Raw genomic sequence first — 25,692 nt, 5'->3', positions numbered from 1 at the left:
TCATTTTATCTCATGCGCTCACCAGACATTTATTGACAGCCCCGTCTGCTGTCTGTGGGGCACTGGGGATTCAGGGTTGAATAAGAAGACATCCTCCCTAGGACTTGCCTGGTAGTCCAGTGTTTAAGATTCCATGCTTCCAGTGCAGGGGACACGGGTTCCATCCCTGGTCAGGGAACTAAGATCCCACATGCCACGTGGTGTGGCCAAAAAAAAAAAAAGAAGAAGAAGAAGACATCCTTTCGGCCCTCAGGAAGCTCAAACGAATGATTAGGAGAGACAGAGCCAAAATGTGGACGTTACCACATGAGCCGCCTCCCAAGGTGATGTGTACAGCAACGTAAATAAAGTGATGAGGGAGCTGGAGGAGAGAAAGGGGGCTTCGCTGGTGGTCAGGGGTGGAGGTGGGAAGTGGCTTCACCAAGGCGATGACATTGGCTCCCACTCTTGTGTTTTCTCCACCTCTGGTCCTCTCCTTCTCGCCCCCTCCTCTATCCTACCTCTAAGTGTCGGCATCTTCAAGCTTCAGCCCAGGGCCCTCCTTCCTTTTTTTCTCTCTACATTCTCTCCTTGGTAATCGAATTCATTCCCTTCACGTTAAATACTGTCCTGGGTCCGTGGGCAGCTCCTCCAACTGCACAGCCCGCCCACATCTCTCCCATGAACTTCAGGCTCGGAAGTCCACTTGCCTACTCGTCTCCATTCAGGTGTTCACACACTCCTCGAAATATACACATCCAAAAGGCAATTCATGGTCATTATCCTTCAAGCCTGTTCCTCCTCCAACCCATTTGAGGAATGGGTTGTAGGAATGCTACAGCCCACCTGCTTAAGCAGAAACCTTGTTTCTTCCCTCATCCCTGATGACTAAATTACCAGCCAAATCCTATCAGTTCTGTCTCCAAAGTATATTTTGAATGAAGCCACCCTTTGAGGCAGGCCACCTCCTCTTTGTGACCATTAAAATAGTCTGCCCTTGTCCTTTTATCCGTTCTGCATACCCAGCGCCCAGATGGGTCTCTCTGAACGAAGTTGGATGAAGTGATTCTTCAGCTTCAGATGTTTTGGTGGGTCCCCACCCACTTTCCATGCCTTTCCAGGCTCTGACTGCCCCTGCCCACCCTCTGACTGCCTCCTACCACCACCCCGCCCTCGTTCCAGCCGCTCAGGTGGGACAACTTAGCTATTTTCTTCTTGTCCAGGTTTTTTGCTTTTGTTTTATTCCAAACACAAGAAGCTTTTTCTCGGTCAGCCTGGTATAGATGCTGTTGCCGAAATATTCTCACCCTTTCTCATGGCACTTTTCATCCTTTTCCATCCTATCTTCATCCCGTGGGAAGCTTTAAAATCACCTCCCCAGTGAGGGCTTCCCCGACTACCCAAATTGAGGTACTTCCCAAACCATTATTCCATACCCATCACCCCTTCCCCCTTCAATCACAATTTCATGCGGCAATCAAGAAATAGTTATATACCTACTGTGTGTCGATTGTGTGAGTGTGGAGAAGAAAAGCTGGCTGGGAAGTAGTTGAGTCTAGATTGTAAAGGACCAGGGAGTTTTCCCCTCTGAGGACGGGCATATAGGCAGTATATCAAGGGCAGCAGAGCTCAGGAATGGATGGTTCCCCAAAATCACATGCCAAGAGGTGGGGCGATCTGAGTCAGAGGCAGCTGGTGTCCATGGGAAACATTAGCTAGACCCTCACTCTAGAAAAATGGTACAGATGAACTTATTTGCAAAGCAGAAATAGAGTCACAGATGTGGGGAATAAATTTATGGTTACCAAGGGGGGAAGGGGGGATGGGATGAAGTGGGAGATTGGGATTGACATATATACACTACTATGTATAAAATAGATAACTAATGAGAACCTACTATATAGCACAGGGAACTCTACTCAATGCTCTGTGGTGACCTAAATGGGAAGGAAATCCAAAAAAGAGAGGATATATGTACACATATAACTGATTCCCTTTGCTGTACAGCAGAAACTAACACATCATTGTAAAGCAACTATACTCCAATAAAAATAAGTAAGTAAATAAATAAACAAACAACCCCCCACTCTCCCATGTCCATGGTGAACCTTGTGATCAATCAGGGTACTTTCCCTCTGAGCCTCAAAGTGGCCTTAGCGTCCTTCCCAACCCAAGCAGCCCCGTCAATTCATTGAACTGGCTAATTTGCCATCACGGGCCTATGCAGTTTAAGGCAGAACATGCTCCTTAGCTCTCGTTAAATATTCATCAACTTTTCCTTTTAGAAAGGATATGGGTAGAAGCATTTCTTAAAAACCATACCCCATTCTCAACATTTAATCTATTTTTCCCCCTCTTCTTTTCTTTTCCCAGGAGAAAATAATGAATGTCAAAGGAAAAGTGATTCTGTCAATGCTGGTTGTCTCAACTGTAATTGTTGTGTTTTGGGAATATATCAACAGGTAATTATGAAACATGATAAAGCGATGTTAATGAAAGTCTCCTCTAATCTCCAGGTATCAGCCAAGTCAGCAGGTTGAATTAAAATTAGGATTAACTGACACCATAAAGAAGGGATTTCATCCTTCCTGTATCCCTGAGCCCTAGACTGTCTTTAAAATCATTAGATCTTTTTTTTTCTTTTTTAAAAGATTTATTTATTTTATTTTTGGCTGCGTTGGGTCTTCGTTGCTGTGCACAGGCTTTCTCTAGTTGCGGCCAGCAGGGGCTACTCTTCGTTGTGGTGCGTGGGCTTCTCATTGCGGTGGCTTCTCTTGTTGAGGAGCATGGGCTCTAGGCACGCGGGCTTCAGCAGTTGTGGCACGTGAGCTTAGTTGCTATGCAGTATGTGGGATCTTCCCCGACCAGGGCTTGAGCCCATGTCCCCTGCATTGGCAGGCGGATTCCTAACCACTGCGCCACCAGGGAAGCCCAAAATCATTAGATCTTCATGCACCTTCTAAGTAATTAATTATCTTCCTTCTGCCATGTTCCTAATGTCTTGATTTTTATACCTTTGCGGTTCTGGGTAGGCTAGAGCCAGAAACAGTAAGGTCATATTAAGACCAAAATGTCATATTAAATTATTTATATGACCAGATATGGAAATTACCTTAAGAAATTTCAGACAGGAATTCCATGAGAAATCCACCCTGATTTTTGCAGTCCTAAAATACTTGCAAAGTTTAAAGGAACAATTCAAGGTTGTTGACTTTGGTGCAAAAATACACTCTGAATTGCTGGTGATTCATTTGTGCCTGGCAAAACTTTGGGGTATTTTGTCTTTCTTTTAACCCTGGAAAGCAAGATGAATTAAATATTTCTGAGTTTTCAAGTTCATCAGTGGATTCACCCCAAATATTTGAGCTGCTTCTGTGTTTTTGGAAACTACCAATGCCTCGGAGATTCCAGCTGCAGAGCCTCTGACAGAAAGGAGTCTCCGCAAGTGGCTACAAAAATGCATGATGATTTTGACTTAAGAGGCATTGGTACAGCTCAGCCTTTCTTTCAAAAAGGCCACCTTAGGGCTTCCCTGGTGGCACAGTGGTTGAGAATCTGCCTGCCAGTGCAGGGACACGGGTTCGGGCCCTGGTCTAGGAATATCCCACATGCCGCGGAACAACTAAGCGCGTGAGCCACAACTCCTGAGCCTGTGCGTCTGGAGCTTGTGCTCTGAGACAAGAGAGGCCGTGACAGTGAGAGGCCCATGCACCGCGATGAAGAGTGGCCCTCACTCGCCACAACTAGAGAAAGCCCTCGCACAGAAACGAAGACCCAACACAGCCAAAAATAAAATAAATTAAAAAAAAAAAAAAAAAAAAAGGCCACCTTCCAATTCTGGGCCAGGAGAGCTGTCTCGTCACCATTGTTTTTTTTTGTTTTTTTGTTTTTTTGTTTTTTGTTTTTTTGCGGTACGCAGGCCTCTCACTGTTGTGGCCTCTCCCGTTGCGGAGCACAGGCTCCGGACGCGCAGGCTCAGCGGCCATGGCCCAGGGGCCCAGCCGCTCCGCAGCATGTGGGATCTTCCCGGACCGGGGCACGAACCCGTGTCCCCTGCGTCGGCAGGCGGACTCTCAACCACTGTGCCACCAGGGAAGCACCACTGATATTTTCATGGTGAAGTGTCTTAGAAGCCTCCCAAGTTCAAGATGATGGCCTGGATGAACATTAGAATGTCTCTTTCAATTATTAAATTCTAAGATTTGATGAGCCAGCAGGACAATCTTGGCCACTTATAAAGGAACTGCACTTTCAGGTACGTCAGTAGAAGGAGGATTCTCTAGACTCCAGAGCTGTTATTCCCTGGGGTGCTGCATAGATCTCACCGCTTCTGGAGTGTTATCCTGTTTCATTCTGAACAACTCATTTTAAGAAAAACAAGACAAGCTAGAGAGTGACCCTGTTGAAGTGGTCTATAAACCAGGTCTTTTGAATTGAAACTGTGGGTACTTAGTCCAAAGAAAAGATGACTCAGTGTTGGATGCAGGGAGTTCCTGGGGCTTCCTTAGATACTTGAGGGCTGAGGAATTATCCTCGCTGAAGTCTGGAGCTAGGCTGCCTGGGGCTGGTCCTGTGCTACCACTTACCTCCTCTGTGACTTTGGGCAAGTTATTCAGCCACACTGTTCCTCAGTTTCCCTATCTTTAAAAATGGGAGAACAAACTTATGGTTACCGGCGGGGGGGGGGGGAAGCGGGGGGAGGGATAGTTAGGGAGTTTGGGATTGACGTGTACACACTGCTGTATTTAAAATGGATAACCAGGGCTTCCCTGGTGGCGCGGTGGTTGAGAGTCCGCCTGCCGATGCAGGGGAAACGGGTTCGTGCCCCGGTCTGGGAAGATCCCACATGCCGCGGAGCGGCTGGGCCCGTGAGCCATGGCCGCTGAGCCTGCGCGTCTGGAGCCTGTGCTCCGCAGCGGGAGGGGCCACAGCGGTGAGAGGCCCGCGTACCGCAAAAAAAAAAAAAAAAAAAAAAAAGATAACCAACAAGGACCTACTGTATAGCACAGGGAACTCTGCTCAATATTATGTAACAACCTAAATGGAAAACGAATTTGTAAAAGAATAGATACACGTATATGTATAACTGAATCACTGTGCTGTACACCTGAAACTAACACAACATTGTAAATCGTCTCTACCCCAATATAAAATAGTAAGTTAAAAAAATAAAGAAATGACTGATGAATGGGGGCTGTTCTCCCTGTCTTAGTGAGTGTATTTGTGGAACAGACCAGTTTGTATACCTGTAAAAGCTTTAGTAAACCTGGATTATTTTTTCTTTTAAATGGGCATAACAGTAGTACCTGCCTCATAGGGTTGGTGGATTCAATAAGTTACTCTGTATAAAGCACTTAGGGCAACACACTCAGTAAATGCTAGCTGCTCTCACCATTATCCTCACCATCATTACCGCCACCCTCATCACCTGCTCAGAGGGCAGAATAGGACAGGGGACTTTAGCAAATAATAAAAGGAAGAGCTCTAGCAGTTGGAAGGTTCCAACAGAAGAGCAAGCGCCCTTCGGGTTCCTCCCCTGAATTGAGTTGCTTGTGTAGGTAACCTTCAAGCTCTGAACGCTTGCTTGGATAACCTTGGTGTTTTGAATTGCAGCCAGAGTCATACTTCCATATTTGGGGTACTTCACAAAATTAAATTATGGGAGCCAAAGGCCCAAATGTGCATCTTGGCACTAGCCTCCCATAAAGAGGGTTATTTCTCAGTGCTGGGCACACTCTTCTCTGCACAGTAACTGGAGCAGGTTCTGGCCGCTCTTCAGGGCCATAGTCTGGCACCCAGACTGCTGCCACAGAATTCTTCAATGTGAGGAATCTATTTGAATGTCTGCAAGAGGTTTAAAAGGCAGCAGATTCTTTGCCACCCTGTGAATTGACCATGTGATGATCTGAGGTGAGCTGAGGGCACTAACCTTAGACAGGTGGGCAGCACTGTAGCTAAAAAGGGTTGTAAAATAACTCAGTCGAACACATCAACTGATTCGGAAAGAGAACTGTTGTCAGTAGAGCATCCTGAAAGAATGTTTGATTTGAGGCTGGATAAGAAAAAATTCGTAGAATCTTAGAGGTGGAGGAAACCTTAAAGGTTATAATAAAGTAGTGACAGTGAGGGTGATTTTGATGATGGCAGCTACTAGTTATTGAGCATTTGCCAGGAGCTGCAACATGCATTCCCTCCCGTTCTTAACATAGGCCTGCGAGTAAGTATTAGTCAGCATTTCCAGATGAGGAACACTGAGTCTTCACAATGTTAAAGGTGAATTTTCAAAGTCACATTTTCAGGAAGATTTAGGTCCGGGGCTGTCTGATTGCAGCCCATTCTCGACCCACGATTACAACCCTTCCTTTAGCTGAGAGTTCCCATTTTTCAAGTGACAAAATGGAGACCAAATAGGTGAAATGACTTAACAGTGAATTTATGTCCAAGTTCTAACTAGAACTCAGATCTGATTCATCGTCTGGGGCTCCTTCTTGAGCTGGTCGTTCATGCCGAGTGCTGTGAGGGATACAGTGTGAGCCAAGGAGAATTCCTATCCTCAAGGGGTTATGCTTTGGATGGAGCAAGCAGACGTACACACCAATAAACCAAAAATGCAGGACTTCCCTGGTGGTACAGTGGTTAAGAATCCACCTGCAAATGCAGGGGACATGGGTTCGATCCCTATTCCGGGAAGATCCCACATGCCATGGAGCAACTAAGCCTGCGCACCACAACTACTGAGCCTGTGCTCCAGAGCCCGTGAGCCACAACTACTGAGCCCGCGTGCAACAACTACTGAAGCCCATGCGCCGAGAGCCTGTGCTCCACAGCAAGAGAAGCCACCGCGATGAGAAGCCCATGCAATGCGACGAAGAGTAGCCCCTTCTCGATGCAACTAGAGAAAGCCCGTGCGCAGCAACAAAGACCCAACACAACGATAAATAAATAAATAAATTTTTAAAGTTAAATTTAGAAAATCAAACCAAAAGCCTAGATAAAGTTAAATTTAAAAAAAAACAAACCAACAATGCGAGTGGAGGAAGGACATCAGAGGGAGAGAAAAGGGGCCATGAGAGTTCAAGAAGGCAAAGATTATGTTTGGCTTAGAGAGGGATCTATTTTTTTTGCCTTCATTTACAAATATTTATTGAGCACTTACTGTGTGCCAGGCACTGTGCTAGGATCGTACCAAGGAAGGCACAGAAGAGGTGGCATTTGAGCTGTGCCTTGAAGGATGAATATGTGTCAAATGCCATACACTGCAGCGTGGGTGTTGCTGTGACCTGAGATGTCGAAGGCTTCTGGGAGAGGAGGGTGCAAAGGGCAAGATGGCAGATTAAAAAGTTGGGACAAGGTGGCAAATCTGAATCTGCAGATGGACGCCCTGAGTGCCAGGTGGGGGTCTGAGTGCTGAGTTGCAGCGGGCCCGCCCCCTCCTCTCCCCTCTCCCTTCCTCCTCTTGTAGGGCGTGGAGTCAGATTCCCCAGGTTCAAATACTGTTTCTTCTCCTAGCAGTACGACCTTGAACAAAACCACTTAATGTGTCGGTGCCTCTGAGGAAGAATAGAACCTCCTTCACTGATTGTTGTGAGGATTTAATGAGCTAATACATGTCAATCTCTTAGAACAGTCCCTGGCCAATTATTAGCTATTATGAATATTGTCGTATCAATAAACAGATTTAGAAACAAGGGACGTTAGAGCTTGGTCCACAAGTATTGAGCTCAGAGGGGAAACCATAGGTGGAAAGAGGGCATGCATTTTACTCCTACCAGGAGATGTGGACTCCCAGCAGGGGCAGAAGGCAAAGTCTGAAACAAATATTAGCCATTTATTTTTTTCAGAGATGAGGGCAGCTGGGGCCAGAAAGGCGCTGAGCCAGGGCAGGTACCTGAGCCCAGGTCCAGAACTGTTTCTACCAAGCTCTCTCCTTTATATTCACAGGGAGGAGAAGTGAGCAAGTAAGGTTTAGCCATTGGGCACAGCTTCCGTGCACAAAACAATGGAGGAATCTAGTACTATAAGTCCTGTCCCTTTGCCCCCCAAATGTCTCGCAAGTCAGTGCACTCCTCTCCCTCCATCTCCCTGGCTCCCTTGACCTGGGCCTGGACCACTGCCAGCCTCATGACTAGTCACCCATATCTACTCTCACAAGGCCTACAGATAGGACCCTATTCGTCTCCTGCCTAAAACTCTTCAAGGGCAAAATCCCCAGCAGGCCCCAGCGAGGGGACCTCTGGCTACTTCTCTGTTTATTTCCTTGCACATTTAAGTGCCTCCTTCCTTTCTCAGGGCCTTTGCATTTTTTTGTCTCTGTTAGGGACATTCTTCCCAGTTCCTCTTCCCCTGGACTCCTATTTATCCTTCAGAACTCAGCTAAAACATTATCCCCTCCTCTGGGAAGCCTTCCAGGTCTTCCTGTTAAGTGCTCCTGGTTACTTATGCTTTTTTTTTTTTCTGCTGTCCCCAGTAGCTTGTCTGCATCACAAGGACGCATAGGGACTGTGTCTGTCTCAGTCAATGCCATATCCCCAGCACTTGGCATGTAACACACTGTCAGCAAGTATTTGTTGAATGAAGGGAGGTGGTCCCCTAGAGGAGTCATACAGTCGCTGGTCCAGTCTTGTAGGTGCCTTCAGATGGTCTCACTGCCTTCGTTAGCTAAAGAAATGCCCTTTGAGGCTGCTCTGTAGAAGGCTCTGAGCTGGTGGTATGCTGGCTCTGCAGTCGTTGGTTTTAAGATAATCCTGGGTGATTCCTGAGCAGGTGGCAGGAGGGGACCTGTCTGTGGAGCCTCTCCCTCAGCAAGGCCACCCTGGACAATGGAGAGCTGCCATCTTTTTTTTTGTTTTTAACTGAGATTTGAGATTCTCCAGAGACCTTCTTCCCACCCCTTGTTCGGAGTAATCCAGAAGTGACTGAAGTCCCTTGATATCATTGGTTCTATCTCAAAGGAAGGTGGAAACCTGGGAGTAGACAAAACCCAAGCTCTCAACTCAGCCCAGGACTTCAATGATAATGGTTTTCTCCAAATTAAAAGTAACATGATATGTTTTTATTTCTCATTTGCTTTTAGCCCAGAAGCCTCTTTGTTCTGGATAAACCAGTCAAAGTAAGTGCTTTGAATTCTAGATATCTATGGGATGCCTCCCATGTCCACTCTGGCACCCCTACAGTCCATTCTTAACATGGCAGGTGGTGATGCAGCTCTGGTCACAGGTGGAGGGGAGGGGTCCCAGGGGTCTGGCCTGTACTCCTCCAGCCCCCTAGTCTTGCCTTTATAGAGCCGTGACTCTTGTTTTGTCCGTGCTTCTCATCAACTATCTGTCTCTTTAAGTAGTGTTGTCTGGAGAACATTCCTGCCTTACTCATAAAAATAATCAGGGTAGATATTGTCCATTATGCAGCCCACTACATGTTGTATAAAGACCCCTGCAAGAAATTTTGTTGAGACAAAGGATCAGGAAAAAAGTTTGGGTTTCCCAGTGAACTAGTGTGTGGAGGAGGAGGAGGAGGAGGAGGAGGAGGATTGGCAGTTAGGACTCTGTAAGCCTTCATTTTTCTGTCTTTGTCTTGGTTGCCAAGAAGCTCAGAGCAAAGTGTTGTGCTTAACTTGTACTTTCCTCAGGCTTCATTTCTGATATAATTTCTCCCCTGGTGTTAAATCCTGGCTTTTGTGCTTACATGCTATGGGATCTTGGCAATTTGCTCAAACCCACTCAACCAATATCTCAGCCATAAAATAAAAATAAAGGTAAAACTTTTATTCTCACAGAGTGGCTGAGATGACCCAAGTCATGTGAAAACACCTACCTGAGTGACTAAAATGTTCCTCTGTTTCCTTTTGTTTTTGTTTGGTTTGTTTAGTTTTGTCTTTATTCTTGTATTGTTTCCCTATTTATTGTAACCATACCTTCTTTTTTTTTTAATTTTGGAAAATTTATTCATTTTATGCAAGTGGGAAAAAGAAAAGTAACCATACCTTCTTAATCATAAACCATCTCAAGCACTTCTTGAAAGTAGATGGGCTTTAAAATAGGTTTCTTATTATTTATACCCATTCATGCCTCACCACCTTATTTGTCCAACCGAAGGGCATTGTATCCCCTGGCTTCCCCCTCTTTTCCCGCCTCCGGAAGGTGCCCACCTTGGAGAGACTCTCACAGTGAATGTGGACACTTCAGCATGTGCGTGGTGAAAGTGGTTCTGATTACAGATTGCTGAGCTTCTTTCTGGTGTAGAGACCCTCAGATTCCCTGAGTCTGTCACTGCTGACCTTTGTAGCAACTCAAATTCTCCTCGTTTAGCAAAAGAGATCATTCTTGGAAACGTGCACTGTTTTCTTGAAAGACGCCGACTTGCTACAGTCATTTTCAACTTAGAAAGCTCTTTTACGTATGCTACTTTGTTTAGTCTTCAAAGCCACCTTCATGGTAGATTTATTATTGTTGTTGTTATTATTAGCATCTAACTTTTCAGAGGAGAAAATCAAGCTTCAGAGAGGGAAAATGTCCGATCACAGTCACACAACTAGTAAGTGGCAGATCCAGGACCCAGAGTTATGTATTAGTTACCTCCACATCTTGTCATTCTTCTCTCCTTCTCTCCCTGCTAGGGCTCCCTGGATGAGCTGAGCGCCAGGGGACGCCCAAGGGAGGGGAGATCCAGGGAGTGTCAGGTCCATCTCTCATTCAGCTAGAGTGGTGTCGCTTCGGCTCATTTTATGAATTAGTGATTAAAAAAAAATTTTTTTTAAGTGACCTGCCATGAAAAGAGTTTGGAAACCCCCCAGTTTGGGACTGCCTCTTTTTCTAAAAACGTTTGTCATCTTTTTCATTTCTTAGAAACCCAGAAGTTGGTGACAGCAGCATTCAGAAGGGCTGGTGGTTTCCAAGCTGGTTTAACAATGGGTAAGGCGGTCAGACGATGGTCTGTTTATCCACCCGACGCTATAGAGTCCAAATAAAATGGTTTCATATGGGGATATTTATATATGTAGAGCTGATTCACTTTGTCATACAGCAGAAACTAACACACCATTGTAAAGCATTTACACTCCAATAAAGATGTTAAAAAAAATTAAAGACTAAAAAAAAAAAAAAAGTGGTTTCACAGCCATAAACTCAGTCACTTGTCTTTCTGGCCCATTGGAAGCACACAGGGACTCTATTTCATGGTTGGGACTGGGACATTAAGTTTGGTTTTCATGTTTTTGTTTTTTCCCATTTAACTTGAGGATGAGTGAAATTCAGGCTAAAGTTGGGATTGCAGGAAAGACTGTCATACGCTAAAACGTTTTCATGAGGACGGTTTTATGAAGTTTCCCTCCCCCTGAAATAACCTGATGGTTGTTGGGTCATTAAATTGCTAACTGTGCTGACCTGGGAGGATAATAAGAAAGGTGAGTACTGCACCTTTGCATCAAAAGTACGTCTTTATGAATAAACGTATAGTATCATGAACCTTTCTCCAGACATTCACTTAGTGCACATGTTCTCTGCCTTGGCACCCGTTTTTTTTTTTTTTGCAGTACACGGGCCTCTCACCGTTGTGGCCTCTCCTGTTGCGGAGCACAGGCTCCAGACGCACAGGCTCAGTGGCCATGGCTCACGGGCCCAGCCGCTCCGCGGCATGTGGGATCTTCCCGGACTGGGGCACGAACCCGTGTCCCCTGCATCGGCAGGCGGACTCTCAACCACTGCGCCACCAGGGAAGCCCTTGGCACCCGTTTTTGCGGGATCCTCACTCACCTCCCTGCCTTCCTCAGCTTGTTTTCCCTTTGTATGTAGGACCCACAGTTACCACGAAGAAGAAGAAGACATAGACAAAGCAAAGGAACAAAGAAAGGAGGACGAAGAAGAGCTTCAGCTCTTGGACTGGTTTAATCCACAGTAAGAAAAGAAGCATTGCCCCAAGTTCAGTAAATCCATAGCTCAGCAGTGGTGGGGGGCTGCATAGGCAACAGTGCCGTGGAGAGCGTTCCTGACTGAGGAGACAGAGTCTTAGCATCTATTAGACTTTGAAAACAGATTAGATGAGAAACTGAGAGGCTGCATATTTTGACTTAAATGCTTGAGCAACAACTACAGTGATTCTGACAGCAGTTAGCCAGCGGCAGCAAATGAATCACAAAATACTGGGGCTGGAAATGTTCTTATAGGCCACGGGGTGTTGTGGAAAGCCACAGAATCTAGAGTCAGAGCAAGAAAATTCTGTGATTCGGTTAACTCATCTGTAAAATGGCGGTGATGATCCAGAATCTCATAGGGCCATGTACGCATTCTTTAACATACAACAAATGTTTATCAAACACCTATGATATGCTAGCTGGTGTTTTTCAAACTACCGGTCACTGCCCATTAATGTGTTCAGAAATTAGCTGAATGGGTTAAAAACAGCTTTTTAAAAAGTTGAAATCAAATAGAAAATCAGAAGGTATCACATGAAGTAAGGATAGGTGTTGTTTAGTGGAATTTTTGCTTCCGTATATATGTGTATGTGCATATGTGTTTGTGACAGAAGATGTATTTCTCACTATGAGTCATGGTCAAAAATTCTATACTAGACATTGTGTTAGGCACAGGAGACAGTAGAAATCAATCAGTATGGTTATATTCAAGAAGTTCACAGTCCTGTAGGGGCACTAGGTGTGCAACTAGTGTTCGCCATGATTAGTAAGGAGGTGTGACCAACCTGACTTAGAAGGATGCGGTTTGGGGGTAAGGAGGTAAGAGCTGTCCGGGATGACCCTGAGGCCTGAGAGACTGGTGGTTGGTGATGCCATTGACCAGGAAAGGGTCTGTTAGTGGTGGTGGGGGCGTGAGGGACGATGATCTCGACTGGGGATGTATGTGGATTCAGGTGCTTGTAGGGTATCTGGACAGAGATTCACAGGGTGCCTGTCTTTGTCATTCAGGCTGCTATAACAAAATACCATAGACTGGATGGCTTATAAACAACAAAAATATATTTTGTACAGTTCTGGAGGCTGGGAAGTCCAAGATCAAGGCCTCAGAAGATGTGGTGTCTGATGAGGACCCACTTCCTAATGTATACACGGTCATCTTCTCACTGTTTTCTCACGTGGTAGAAGGGAAGAGGGAACTCTCTGGGGTCTCTTTTCTAAGGGCACTAATTCCATTCATGAGGGTTCCACCCTCATGACCTAATCACCTCCCTAAGGCCCCACCCACTAATACCATCATGTATGGGATTAGGTTTCAACACATGAATTTTGGGGGGACACAATAGTCTATAGCAGTGCCCGTAAGTGTGGCAGAAGATACGTAGTAGAGATGTAGGAAGAGGAGCCATCAGAGTACAGGTGGCAATGGGATCTACAGGCCAGGTGGATGTCTGACTTCAGCCTTTACAGGGCCAGTGGAGGAAGAAAAGTCTGAAAAGGAGCAGGAATGGCTGTAGAGGTAGGAGGATCAGGGGAGAGTAGTATCTATTCCAGCATGAGGGGGCTTGGGCTCTGGAAAGACTGAACATGTTCTGGCAAGTTGTCTTACTGTTTTGGGATAAGGGAACCATGTCAGTGTGAAAAGATGGGGAATTTTGGCCTCCCATGTGTCATTTGAAGAGCTAGACAATGACATAGGGTAGCCATCTATGAGATGCTAAACCATTCCTGGAAATGTAAGAATATGGTGGCACTGTAGCTTTGACAAGCTCCTTAGATGTGTGTGTGGGGGGGTGGTGAGACACCCCCGCCCCCGTGCCCCACGCCAAGGGCCAGCTAGATGAGCTAGAGATGGTCGCCAAGCTACCTTCAAAGGAGGGCGGCACACTTTTACTGTGGTATTTGTGCTTTGCGGAGTGAGACTTGGAAGGCGGGGCCGGGGCTGAATTACTGGGGTCAGAGAAGAGGAACAGCTCACAGCCACCAGCGGTCACTCTCTCCACTCTCCCCCACGCACGGCTCAGTTTCTCCTCAAACAACCGGCGGTGACACCAAATCTAAGCCTTCTCAGGAACTAAAGTATGTTTCTTGCATAACTGAATGAAAGATGAACAATTGAATTAACAAATATATTTATAGAAATGTATCCTTTTCTGTAAACTTAAGATGTCTGAAACATCTTAAGTATATTGTGTATGCATTTTTACATCAATATCACTTACTCTCTGTATCATCACATCCTCTTAATTTTCCTCCTGCTTCTCCCATCTCCCTTCTCAGTCTCCTTAATTGGGGCCTCTCCCTCTTCCCAGCCATTAAATATTAGTTTCTGGAGGTTGAGTCCAGTATCCTTATCTCTTTTCTTTATACCATCTTCCAATGTGCTCTCACCCATTTCCATGGCATTAGACACCATCCATGGGAGAATGACACCCACATTTATATCTTTAGTCCAGAGGTTTTCCCTGATCCCCTGCTTGTGTCTGACTGCCTGCCTGACACCTCTGTGTGTCTCACGTGACCCAGATGGAGTTCTTGATTCTACCCCACCCTCATTCTTCTCATTCCCCATCTCAAGCCAGAGTCCAGGAGACCTCTCTGATTCCTCCTTCAGCCTTTCCTTCATCCATCCCACAGTCTAATTCATTTACATGTTCTGTTAACTCTTCTCCCCAAATTTTTCCCACATCATCTCCTTCTCGCCCTCCCACAGCCACCACCCTTGTTCATGTCACCATCAGCTCTTGTCTACGTGCTGCTGCCTGGAAGGAGTCCAGTAAATAACACGTTGTATGCATTCCACACCTGTTTTGAACTGCTGCGTGATTCATAGAACTTTAACACTTCCTCTTCTCCATCCTTGGGGACCACAATGTACCCATAAATAAGTACACAGAATGTAAAAGCTACCAATTACCTAGCTAGGTGTGTGTTTGGGTTATGGAGGCCCTTTTATCTTGAGGGAAACCTTTAGCCTGTACTGGTGGAACCCCACAAGCTGAAGTAACACAGTGGGTGCCCTGCTTGGAAAGAAGGCATTTGGGCAGTTTCCCATCTTTCCTGATACTTTTTCCTCCTTTTAGAGCCCCATCTTGGTAACCTTGGACATCTTTTGCTCTTACACGTGTGGTTTGCCTGCTGTCACTTGTCTTTTTTTTTTTTTTCAGGGTGGGGTGGGGTCTGAGCAGAGGTTCATCCAGGAAGCTGATCTCGATCATCTTCCCACCCCATCTTCCTCCCCACGGCCTGCGTTTTCAGCCTGTCATCTGGCTTCCTAGTCAGGGTCGCTGACACGTTGGAATTGCCAGTGGAATTTAATAATTAACAGCTGGGAAATAGAACATTTTAATTTTTAATGAAACGTTAATTTTAATATTACTGCTTTTTTTTTTTTTTTTTCCCTTCTCAAAGGACTCTTCCCAGCCAAGTAAACAAACTGGACACTGGTGTCCTGACTCAGTCTTTCTAGAAGGTGTAGACTGAGTGGTCGTGCAGTGGAGGAGCACGTGGTAGACCACCTGTCAGGACTGTGAGACTCTCAAGGGGTAGGACAGGTCTCATTCCTCTGATCTCCATGCTCAGCTCTGGGCCTGGCACAGAGCAGAGACTTAGCAGATGTGCGTGGTGGGGCTGAGGGCCCTGGTCTGGCCCCTCCTGTTGATTAAATGGCGAAAGATGTAGTTCCCTTCTCCTTCTCGCCTACCCCTGCTTTCTTTATTTGTGAAACGGGTGAGGACAGCACCCGCCCTAGAAGGTAGTTGTGAGGATTCAATGAGAGAATGAAAGTCAAGGACAGCCCCTGTACCCAGAAGTATTAAATAAGAATACCGTCCTTTCCTCCTTTTTCTCTTCCTTTTCTTAAAAATAATATTACCGGCTTGCCAAATGTTCAGCTCACGCGTGGCTGCATGGCTTAGCTGATGGGCTGGGACAGAACTGCTAAGAGATCCTTGACAGGCAATGGATGAGGTGACAATGCATGGGAGGGTTTATGTTCAGAAACATTGGTTATAGAATGATAAGCCGTGTGTGTGTGTGTGTGTGTGTGTTGGTTTGAAATCCAGTCATTCAACAAAGCTGGGAGTTTTATGTGACTAAAAGCATCACATAAGCTTCTAAAAACAAAACAAAAAAACCTCATCATTTCTCATTCTGCACTGATAAAAAATGCTGAAGTAGTACGTTGAGTGGAAATGACTGACAAACCTGTGTTTTAACCCCATTTCATCAGCCTAGCAAATAAATATGCAATATAAGAAGCAACAGAAATAGTGGTTCAGAGCACACACTACAGAGTCAGGTTATCTGGGTTCAAATCCCAGCTTGGCTTCTTACTAGCTGTGTGACCTCAGACAAGTTATTTGACTGCTCCGTGCTGCAGTTTCCTCATTGATAAAATGGGACTCAACATAGCACCTACCTCTGAAGGGTGAAGCCCTTGGTGCTGTGCCTGGTTCCATAGGAAGTGTCCAGTGTGTGTTAGTTACATCATTAGCTGTTTGGCCTTGGACATGTTAACAAGCCTTTCTGAGCCTTGGTTTTCTTATCTGTACAATGAACATAATACACGGCAGGGCTTTTGCAGGGACTACATGAGAAAGTGTATGTGAAAGTATCTCACGGGTTGGTGCAGAGTCCAAAATAGCTTCTTTCGTGATGGAAGGAAACCAAGAGCAGCTCTCCCTGTGCAGCCATGCAGCCATGCAGCTGTCTTACCCGGGGTGGGAGGGCAGGGCTGGGGTGGGGTTTGAGACCCCAGGCAAGATGGGGGCGGCTGCGAGAGCAGCCTGGCAGTGTCCCTCCCCGTCTCTGGAGGAGATTCACTGTGTGGGGAAGAAGGAAGCAGCCCTGAAGCAGGGCACAGGGCAGGGGTGGGAGGGCTGAGTCAGCTCCAGAATAGGAGTGCAGAGCTTGGGGACAGAGGGACAGGAGGCATGAGTGAGACTCTACTGGGGGCTGGGGTTAGCAGGGCGTGACCCAGCCTTGCCCAGCCTCACTGGAAAAACTCAGCTTCGTCCACGGGGGTTGAGTCTAAATGACTGTCTACTTCCCAACAGGCAAGTGCAGTCACTTCCAGAGCAAATGGGGGTCAGAGCTGAGTCTCCGCCATCCCACTCCCATCCCCCACCCCGCCTCAGACTGGGCCCCAGCTGCTACTCAGCCTTTCTGCGTTTACTCTTCACAGCTTGGTGTTTTGCCGCTGCTCTTGCGTTGTTTCCTGTGTTTGTGTTGGCTTTGCCAAGTCCCTTTCAAGTGTTCTGAGTGCAGAGCACATCCTCCCCTGCCACCTCCCCCAGCTCTGTGCCTTTAGTAGAGAGGCCACGTGGTCTGAGAGAGGTCGGAGCAAGAACCCCAGCCTGCAGGGTCCCTTCTTTCCTGGGTGACTGTCTCCTTGTTTGTCAAATGAACGATAAACACCAGAACCCCCTTAGTCTGGGGCCCTTTTTGCCCTATAACCAGGTTCCAACCCAGGGATCCCCTTCTAGCAAAATGCAAATTGAAACAGCGGCTTCTTCCTCTTTCAGCTCTCGTGGCACTCTCTGGTCCCCCTGCATCAAGCACTAGGGCTTTCTCAGGGTCAGATGGCACCCACAGGGATGAAGAACACCCAGAGATGCCCCTGGAAGCTTAGGAAGGGGCTGGGGAGACCGCAGGAGAGATTTAGAAGGAAGACGAGGACAAGGAAAGCAGGAAGGCGGGGGGACAGAGGGTTTGAGTTGTACAGGTAAGATCCCCACAGGCTCCCCCAACACAGCCCTCAGAGACACCTGGGCCAGGGTCTCCTGTCCCTCACCCAGAAGATGATGCAAATGTCATACCACCAGCCGACTGTTTGAGGTTAAACTATAGTCGGGATTCAAGGACAGTCACCATAAGCCGTGGCTGACCCGTTTTCCCTCAGACCGTCTCTGCCCTACCTTAAAAGCCATCCTGATTCATGGACTCTGTTTTGTCACCAGTAAACGCCCAGAGGTTGTGACCATGACCGGATGGAAGGCGCCAGTGGTGTGGGAAGGCACCTACAGCAGAGCTATCCTAGAAAATTATTATGCCAAACAGAAAATTACCGTGGGCTTGACGGTTTTTGCTGTCGGAAGGTAGGTGTTGCCAATTAAACTGACTTTACTTTTTTTTGTTCCACTGTCAGAAGGTTGGTGAGGGGTCCCCTGGGCGTATGGAGGCTGTTCGTGACGTGTATGAATTGTTAGACAGGAGAATGGAGTAATAGGACCATTTCAGGCTCATTTCTGCTGAGGCCCCAAAAGGCTGAGAACAAGACAGTGATCGGGGAGTCGACAACTTCCCACCTCATTGAGGGCCTCGGTTGCAGGTAAGAATGTCTGCTGCACCCACTGAGCCCGGAGTCTACAGCACGCCCACAGCCGCCTCTGCCCTGACCTCCACAGCTCTCTGGAAATTCCAAAAATGCCAGCTGTTAGACAGCCCGAATGGGCGTCATTGTTTCTCCTACGCTCTCAAGACCCCGGAACAAGGACCAGGGAGAGAAGTGACCTAAGTGCGGTGGTTTTCCACATCAGCATGGCTGACCACTCCTCCATGGGTTCCTGGGCTGCTTCCTGCCCCATTCATCCTGGAGGCTTTGGCCCCAGGAGATTTGGCTGGTCAGAACTTCCTCTGCCAGAGGTTGGATAGGTTCCTGTTTCAGCTTCCATTTCCTTGTTTAGAACATTGCTCCCCAAACTGCAATCATTCTTACTTAAAAGTAGTAGCTGTAATCTTAGTTTAAAATACAATATAACCCATTTTGTTCTTTTGGGTTATACTGAAGATTTTTTTTTTCCAAAACAAAATTAAAAGTTCACTTTTCCTATTAGCCTCCTCCCTCCTCCCCGCCCCCGCCGCCCCGCCATGGGCCTTCCCATCTGTACCTTTTCCAAAAGCCACATGGAAAATTGACCTCTCGCCTGTACAAAGAGGGGTGAAGGCCCAGGATGACCTGAGTGAAGAGCTGAGCGTTCTCCCGAGACCTCTGACCCAGAGCCTAGAAGCCATTGCCATCACCGTACTGATCAAGTCCTAATGTCACTAAATGTGCTGATCCCAGGGGCCTAGGCGGCATCTCTAATTGAGAAGGGTGACTGGAGTTTTGACATTTTTACTAGGAGAATCTGTACTGTTATGAGTCGGGAGCAGATGCTCAGCTCACCTTATCCTTTGGTACGAGAGGGGACAAGCCAGCCACACTGCTGACTGATTTAATCCTGATGTTTCCAAAAAGAACAGAACGTTGCCAGCGGCTCCACAATGGTTTCTGCCATCTCCTTGCAGCTTCTCAGAACTAAACTGTAAATCACATATCCTGGTGAAATCCATGTGCTCTCCGCTCGGGGGCATGAGAGGACTGTTTGTACTCAGCAGCAATAAATCCTCCCAAGAGTGGATTTGGACTTTTAGGAGGTATGATGTTTGGTTTGTTTTCAAATAACAATGCACAGAGCCAACGGCAGTGCTTTAATCTCTAAACAATGTTAAACCTCACAAAGGCCCCCTCCCTTCCCCTGGGATTATCTCCCAGCCTTCAGGGTGCAATAGATTGTTCTTAAAGTTCCAGAGTATGGAAGAATTTCCTGGCCACCAGCCCCAGAGCCATGTTGAAGTCCCTCTTAATATTGCTCCGATATATTCTCTCCATTTAAAGAATCAATACTGTCAACGCTGGGGTTTCCAGAGACCAATATTAAAAACACAGTTTGTTTTTGTAGTAACGAAAGGGAATCCAAGCAGCAACCAAAAAGCAAAAAGAAGTGCCACTTATTATTACTCACAAAACACCATAATTGGCTGTTAGTGTGATCAGCAAATTACACTTATTCCACCTTCACTGAGCATGAGTCTGGGGGTGGCATGAGTTGTGTTAAACCAATCAACTACTCTTTCTTCCCCTTTTCTGTCATCCCCATGGCTTCACAAGATAGCGTGTAGCTTGGCTTACAGAAGACACGAACATGATGTTCTGTTTTGTTTTGTTTTCATTAATTTATTTAATTTTATTTTTGGCTGCGCTGGGTCTTCGGTGCTGCGTGAGGCCTTCCTCTAGTTGTGGCGAGCGGGGGCTACTCTTTGTTGTGCGCAGGCTTCTCATTGCGGTGGCTTCTCGTTGCGGAGCACGGGCTCTAGGCGCACGGGCTTCAGTAGTTGTGGCGCGCAGGCTCAGTAGTTGTGGCGCACGGGCTTAGTTGCCCCACGGCATGTGGGATCTTCCCAGACCAGGGATCAAACCTGTGTCTCCTGCATTGGCAGGCGGATTCTCAACCACTGCACCACCAGGGAAGTCCCAAACATGATGTTTTCTGAATGAATAAGTAAATAGCTAAAATACCACTGCACATCTATTAGAATGACCCAAATCCAAACCACTGACAACACCAACTGCTGGCGAAAATGTGGAGCGGGAGGTACTCTCACTCGCTGCTGGTGGGATGCAAAATGGTGCAGCCGCTTTGGAAGACGGTTTGCCAGATTCTCACAAAACTGAACATGCTTTTATCATCCGGTCCAGCAACTGCACTCCTTGGCGTTTACCCAAAAAAGTTGAAACTTTATGTCCACACAGAAACTTGCATACAGATGTTTATAGCAGCTTTATTCATAATTGCCAAAACTTGGACGTAACTAAGATGTCCTTTAGTAGGTGAATGGATCAATAAACTGTGGCACATCCAGATGGTGGAATATTATCAGTGCAAAAAAAAAACTATCAAGGCTTGAGAAGACATGGAGGAACCTTAAATGCACATTACTAAGTAAAAGAAACCAATCTGAAAAGACTACATACTGTACAATTTCAACTATATGACATTCTGGAAAAGGCAAAACTATGGAGAAAGTAAAAAGATCAGTAGTTACCGGGGGTTGGAGTAGGGAAATGGTTGAATAGGCATAACACAGAATTTTTAGGGCAGTGAAAATACTCTGTATAATACCATACATAATGAAAGATACCTGTCGTTATATATTTGTCCAAACCCATAGAATGTAAACTGTGGACTTAGCCTGATAACGATGTGTCAAGGTGGGTTCATCGACTGCAATGCATGTGCCACCCTGGTGCTGGACGTTGATACTGGGGAAGCTGTGGGAGGGACAGGGGAGCGGGGGGGCACATGGGAGCCCTCTGCAATTTCAGCTCAATTTTGCTGTGAGCCTAAACATGCTCTAAAAAATAAAATCTATTTTTAAAAAAGGAAATGAGATAGTTAAAATAACGTTAAATCAGAGCTTGTTTGCTCTGGGATTGGGATGGGTCTTATAATGGCAGTATCTGGTTAATGGACTGGTGTTTGGGGTGACCAGAGGGAAATTCACAGGGCGAATGTGTAATATGGAAGGATATCCATGTCCCATAGCCCATTCTCTGGGTCCCAGAGAAGGATAAGAGAGTGGCGATGGTTAGACTTAATGCATCCCCAAATGACCCAAGGGTCACGTCACCCTTGCATCTGGTAGGGCAATAGCAACATTGGAGTATAGGTTGGGGTTTTCAAGGGAGGCCTGAGAACTAGTGCCCCCTGATGTTGATTGAAGGGTACATACCTGCAGTTATCAGATGAATAAGTTCTGGGGATCTAACATACAGCATGGTGATTATCGTTAATAATGTTGTATTACAGACTTGAAAACTGTTCAGAGAATAAATCTCAAATCTTCTTGCCACAAAAAAGAAATGATAATTATGTGATGTGATGAAGGTGTTAACTAATGCTACAGTGGTAATCATTTTGTAATATATGTGCACCAAATCAACACTTGGCACACGTTAAACTTACACAATGATATATGTCAATTATATCTCAATAAAGCAGGAACAAAAAAGAACTAGTACCCCCTCTGCCTGCCCAAAGTCTGAATCAACTGATAAGTAAGACAAGGAGCTAAGTAAGGCAGGTGGTAGTGAATATCACCTTCATTACAGTTAAAGCTGATACTGGAGAATGTGGCTTATATCTGAAGGCCCTGGGCCTCCTAATGTTGAACCACAGAATTAGAAAGACTTGGGCATCCAGGCACCTACAGCACAAGAAACTGCAAGCCTCTGGCTGTGGGAGCAGGGCCTGTACCACTAAGCTACCAGTACAAGGCCCAGAGCAGTTGAGAACACATGTTCTTTCCACCTGGCCGGCTTCCAAGAGTGAGAGAGGAGGGGGCGGGGCTGGGCATGCCCAGTCACCCTTCTAGAAGCATCAGTCAGGTAAGTCACTCCACCTCCCCGAATGAGTGACTGAATGGTGGAGAGTGGCCAGGAACGTCCCTCTGTGTGAAAGCACTTGTCTGGGATGGGGGAAAAAATAATTCCTTTCGTAAACTGCAAAATACAGACAAGATGATGAGAATAGCATGTCGCCTCCTGCAGAAATCCTAGAGGTTACATTTATCCCATTCTTCTTTGTTTCAGATACATTGAGCATTACTTGGAGGAGTTCTTAACATCTGCTAATAAGTACTTCATGGTTGGCCACAGAGTCATATTTTACATCATGGTGGATGATGTCTCCAGGATGCCTTTGATAGAGCTGGGTCCTCTGCGTTCCTTCAAAGTGTTTGAGATCAGGCCTGAGAAGAGGTGGCAGGACATCAGCATGATGCGCATGAAGACCATCGGGGAGCACATTGTGGCCCACATCCAGCATGAGGTCGACTTCCTCTTCTGCATGGACGTGGACCAGGTCTTCCAAGACACCTTTGGGCTGGAGACCCTGGGCCAGTCGGTGGCTCAGCTGCAGGCCTGGTGGTACAAGGCAGATCCTGACGAGTTCACCTACGAGAGGCGGAAAGAGTCCGCAGCATACATTCCGTTTGGCCAGGGGGATTTTTATTACCATGCGGCCATTTTTGGGGGAACACCCATTCAGGTCCTAAACATCACCGAGGAGTGCTTCAGGGGAATCCTCCAGGACAAGAAAAATGACATAGAAGCCGAGTGGCATGATGAAAGCCATCTAAACAAGTATTTCCTTCTCAACAAACCCACTAAAATCTTATCCCCAGAATACTGCTGGGATTATCATATAGGCCTGCCTTCAGATATTAAGCTTGTCAAGATATCTTGGCAGACAAAAGAATATAATTTGGTTAGAAATAACGTCTGACTTTAAATTGTGCCGGTAGGTTTCTGAATTTGAGAGAGTATTATTCTGGCTACTTCTTCGGAAAAGTAACACTTAATTTTAACTTAAAAAAAAATACTAACAAAACACCAACACAGCAAGTACATATTACTCCTCCTTGCAACTTCAAGCCTTGTAATATGGGAGAATGAACCTATGGTAATCAGATGTAAACTCCTAGTGATTTCTTATCTTTTCTGGGTTGGGGGGGGATACACTATCAGCTAAACAAAAAAAAAGAAAAAGAAAATTGTCATGGGCAAAGAAAAAGCCAGAAACACTCTACATGCGTCAGTTGACCTACCAGAGAAAAGTATGCATAGGGAAATGTTTGGCAACAAGATACAATTGTGAGCCGTTGTCCTCTTGATTTCAGTGTCTTCCTGTCTCTGCTAGCAGAGTTGTTTTGCAAACAGGAGAACTCTTAGTAGGACACAGTTAACCTTGGCAACCCTCAAGTGGTTTCAACAGCAGAGTACTTCAGGCCATTTGTAGTCCACGTCCTTTTCTTATCAGGACGTTGTTTGGCTTCCGTGCAAAGACTGGTCAAGACTCCCAGTGGATATCATAGTGACGAATGTTGGGAGTCACAGGGCATCTGATGAGCCAGTGGGTGCTCAGCATGAAATGAAAACAAGCCTCAAAGTAAGTTTGCCATGAAATAACAGAGAGTAGAGAGACGGGGCTGATCACTGTGGGGGCAGTGCCACCTCTGAGGGGAACAGGGCATGGGGTTGGCACGTAAATACAGCAGCATGGATGCCGGCACTGAATGGGAGGCAATGTGGGTGGTCTCCAGGCTCCTCAACCCTTAAGACACCAAGAGAAGTGTTGTCTTAGAAGATGCTTCTTGTTTTGGCCAAGTCATATTCGGTCCACCGTGCTCTGGAACTTGAGTCTTCAAATCCTTGGCCAGAGGAAGCGGGTGGTGTCAGAGTAGACAAAGACCTGCAGGGGATTGAAGAGGCTTGCAAGGGGTTACGTTTCCCAGACCTGGGCTTCGTTTCAGGACAGTCAGTCATCAGCAGATCCTGCCACCACCTGTTCTAACCCTCAGCCCGTCATGCCCCAACTTGGAGGGCTGACATCAAGGAACCTCTTGTTTTCCCCTGCCCCATCTGCACTACTGAAGTGTAACAATCAGATGTGTATAATAAAACAGTTCATTGATTTTATATCAAAAGTAGAGGGCATGGCAATGGGAGACCCAGTCTTCGTGACTGAACAGCTTAGCCTTCAGTTCCTTTCTCTAAGAGAAGCTATGGGCTTCCCTGGTGGCGCAGTGGTTGAGAGTCCGCCTGCCGATGCAGGGGACACGGCTTCGTGCCCCGGTCCGGGAAGATCCCACATGCTGCGGAGCGGCTGGGCCCGTGAGCCATGGCCGCTGGGCCTGCGCGTCCGGAGCCTGTGCTCCGCAACGGGAGAGGCCCGCATACCACAAAAAAAAAAAAAAAAAAAAAGAGAAGCTATGAAATCTTACATATTATTTAAAGTTAAGCAGTTCAACGTAAAGGAAGTTAGGAGGCAACATTTACATATGCAGGCACGTTTATATTTTGCTTGTGTTCCAGTTTAGCTCACTGGTTTCCATTTTCAAGCAATTTACTTGAAGAGCCATTGCACTGGCCTGATGTTCAGCACCATGGGCTTCTTTGATAAAATCAAACCTCCATTTTCGCTACTGTTTCACTGTGCCTCCTAGTCTTCAATTCTTGCCAAGAATTTTCACAACCCAGCAGAACAAAACAAGACCAACAAAAATCCTGAAGAAGTGCCCTTGTAAAAGGAGATTGCAGGTCAGTTAGGACTCTTGCTTCTCTATAACTCAAGTTTTCTGGGGTCCATTCTGGAGTAGGGAGAGTTCATGGTTTAAGTCCCAAAGCAATGACCTATCCTCAGATTAAAGGACTGATGTTTCCTTTTGAAGGAATCTTGATTTTTTTATCATTCACTTAAATTCCAAATGGACAAACTCAAGATGTTATTGATAGTTCAGTATTAAAAAAATAAATAAAATTCCTGATTTACAATTGAATAAATTATTTTCTCAGTATATTCTGGTCCAGTCATGGAGTGTGCATTTTCTCCCAAAGATGTTCAGAATTGTCAATTGCAGAATTTTAAATACTTAGATTCCAAATAGTCCTTGTGTCCTTCTAAGAATTTGTCCACTGTTACAAAGATAGAAAGAACATGGTTGAGATTCGCTCACTTTTGTAACAATGAATGCTTATAAAGAGCTTCCCAAAGTGATACGCTGAAGTAATTAAGTGGCAGTAGAATAAGGCTTGCCCCTGAAGGTCTGGGCGGGGCACAAGGGCAGAGGGAGAAAACAATGCCATAACCATATCTGGTGGTTACTAGTCCTGACCTCTGGGGAATATATCTGGCCAAGGGAGTCCTGGGAGAGACTTGCTGAATTTCCAGCAAGACTGGGTGGGTGTATTTATAATAAATACAAAAATTGAAGTGGAGCAGCCTGATGTAGTGTGGTGCATGGGATATGCAACGGGACATGATTCCCTCATAGTAGAGAATTATTCCCATTTTGTAGATGAGCAAAGTGAGGTTCAGAAAGGTTAAGCCACCCAGCTGGGAAGCAACTGAGCTGAAGCTCACACCAGAGAAGCTGATGAGGATAAATGTGTTGACACCATGCATATGGAGGGCCATGTTTCCTATCAA

The 25,692-nt window shown here is 46.2% G+C and overlaps 1 protein-coding gene across 4 annotated transcripts in view; it reads left to right on the top strand.

Annotated features, from left to right (window-relative positions):
* The window catches only part of LOC114884685 (N-acetyllactosaminide alpha-1,3-galactosyltransferase), a 66,078-nt gene extending 41,145 nt beyond the window's left edge, over positions 1–24,933 (top strand). For 2 of the 4 annotated variants that reach the window (XM_029203806.1, XM_029203808.1), the window contains exons 3-8: positions 2,353–2,441; positions 9,053–9,088; positions 10,821–10,886; positions 11,766–11,867; positions 17,842–17,979; positions 22,296–24,933. In XM_029203806.1, the coding sequence (XP_029059639.1) occupies positions 2,353–2,441; positions 9,053–9,088; positions 10,821–10,886; positions 11,766–11,867; positions 17,842–17,979; positions 22,296–22,989 (1,125 nt within the window). In that variant the 3' untranslated portion in view covers positions 22,990–24,933. Of the gene's footprint in view, positions 1–2,352; positions 2,442–9,052; positions 9,089–10,820; positions 11,868–17,841; positions 17,980–22,295 lie in introns of all 4 variants that reach the window. The other 2 variants (XM_029203809.1, XM_029203807.1) reach the window with 2 other exon arrangements.
* The last annotated feature ends 759 nt before the right edge of the window (positions 24,934–25,692 follow it).

The sequence above is a fragment of the Monodon monoceros genome, unplaced genomic scaffold (genome assembly GCF_005190385.1).
Source record: "Monodon monoceros isolate NGI ecotype Baffin Bay Population unplaced genomic scaffold, NGI_Narwhal_1 Super_Scaffold_5, whole genome shotgun sequence".
Lineage (NCBI taxonomy): Eukaryota > Metazoa > Chordata > Mammalia > Artiodactyla > Monodontidae > Monodon > Monodon monoceros.
This window is presented reverse-complemented; position numbering and strand designations above follow the sequence as displayed.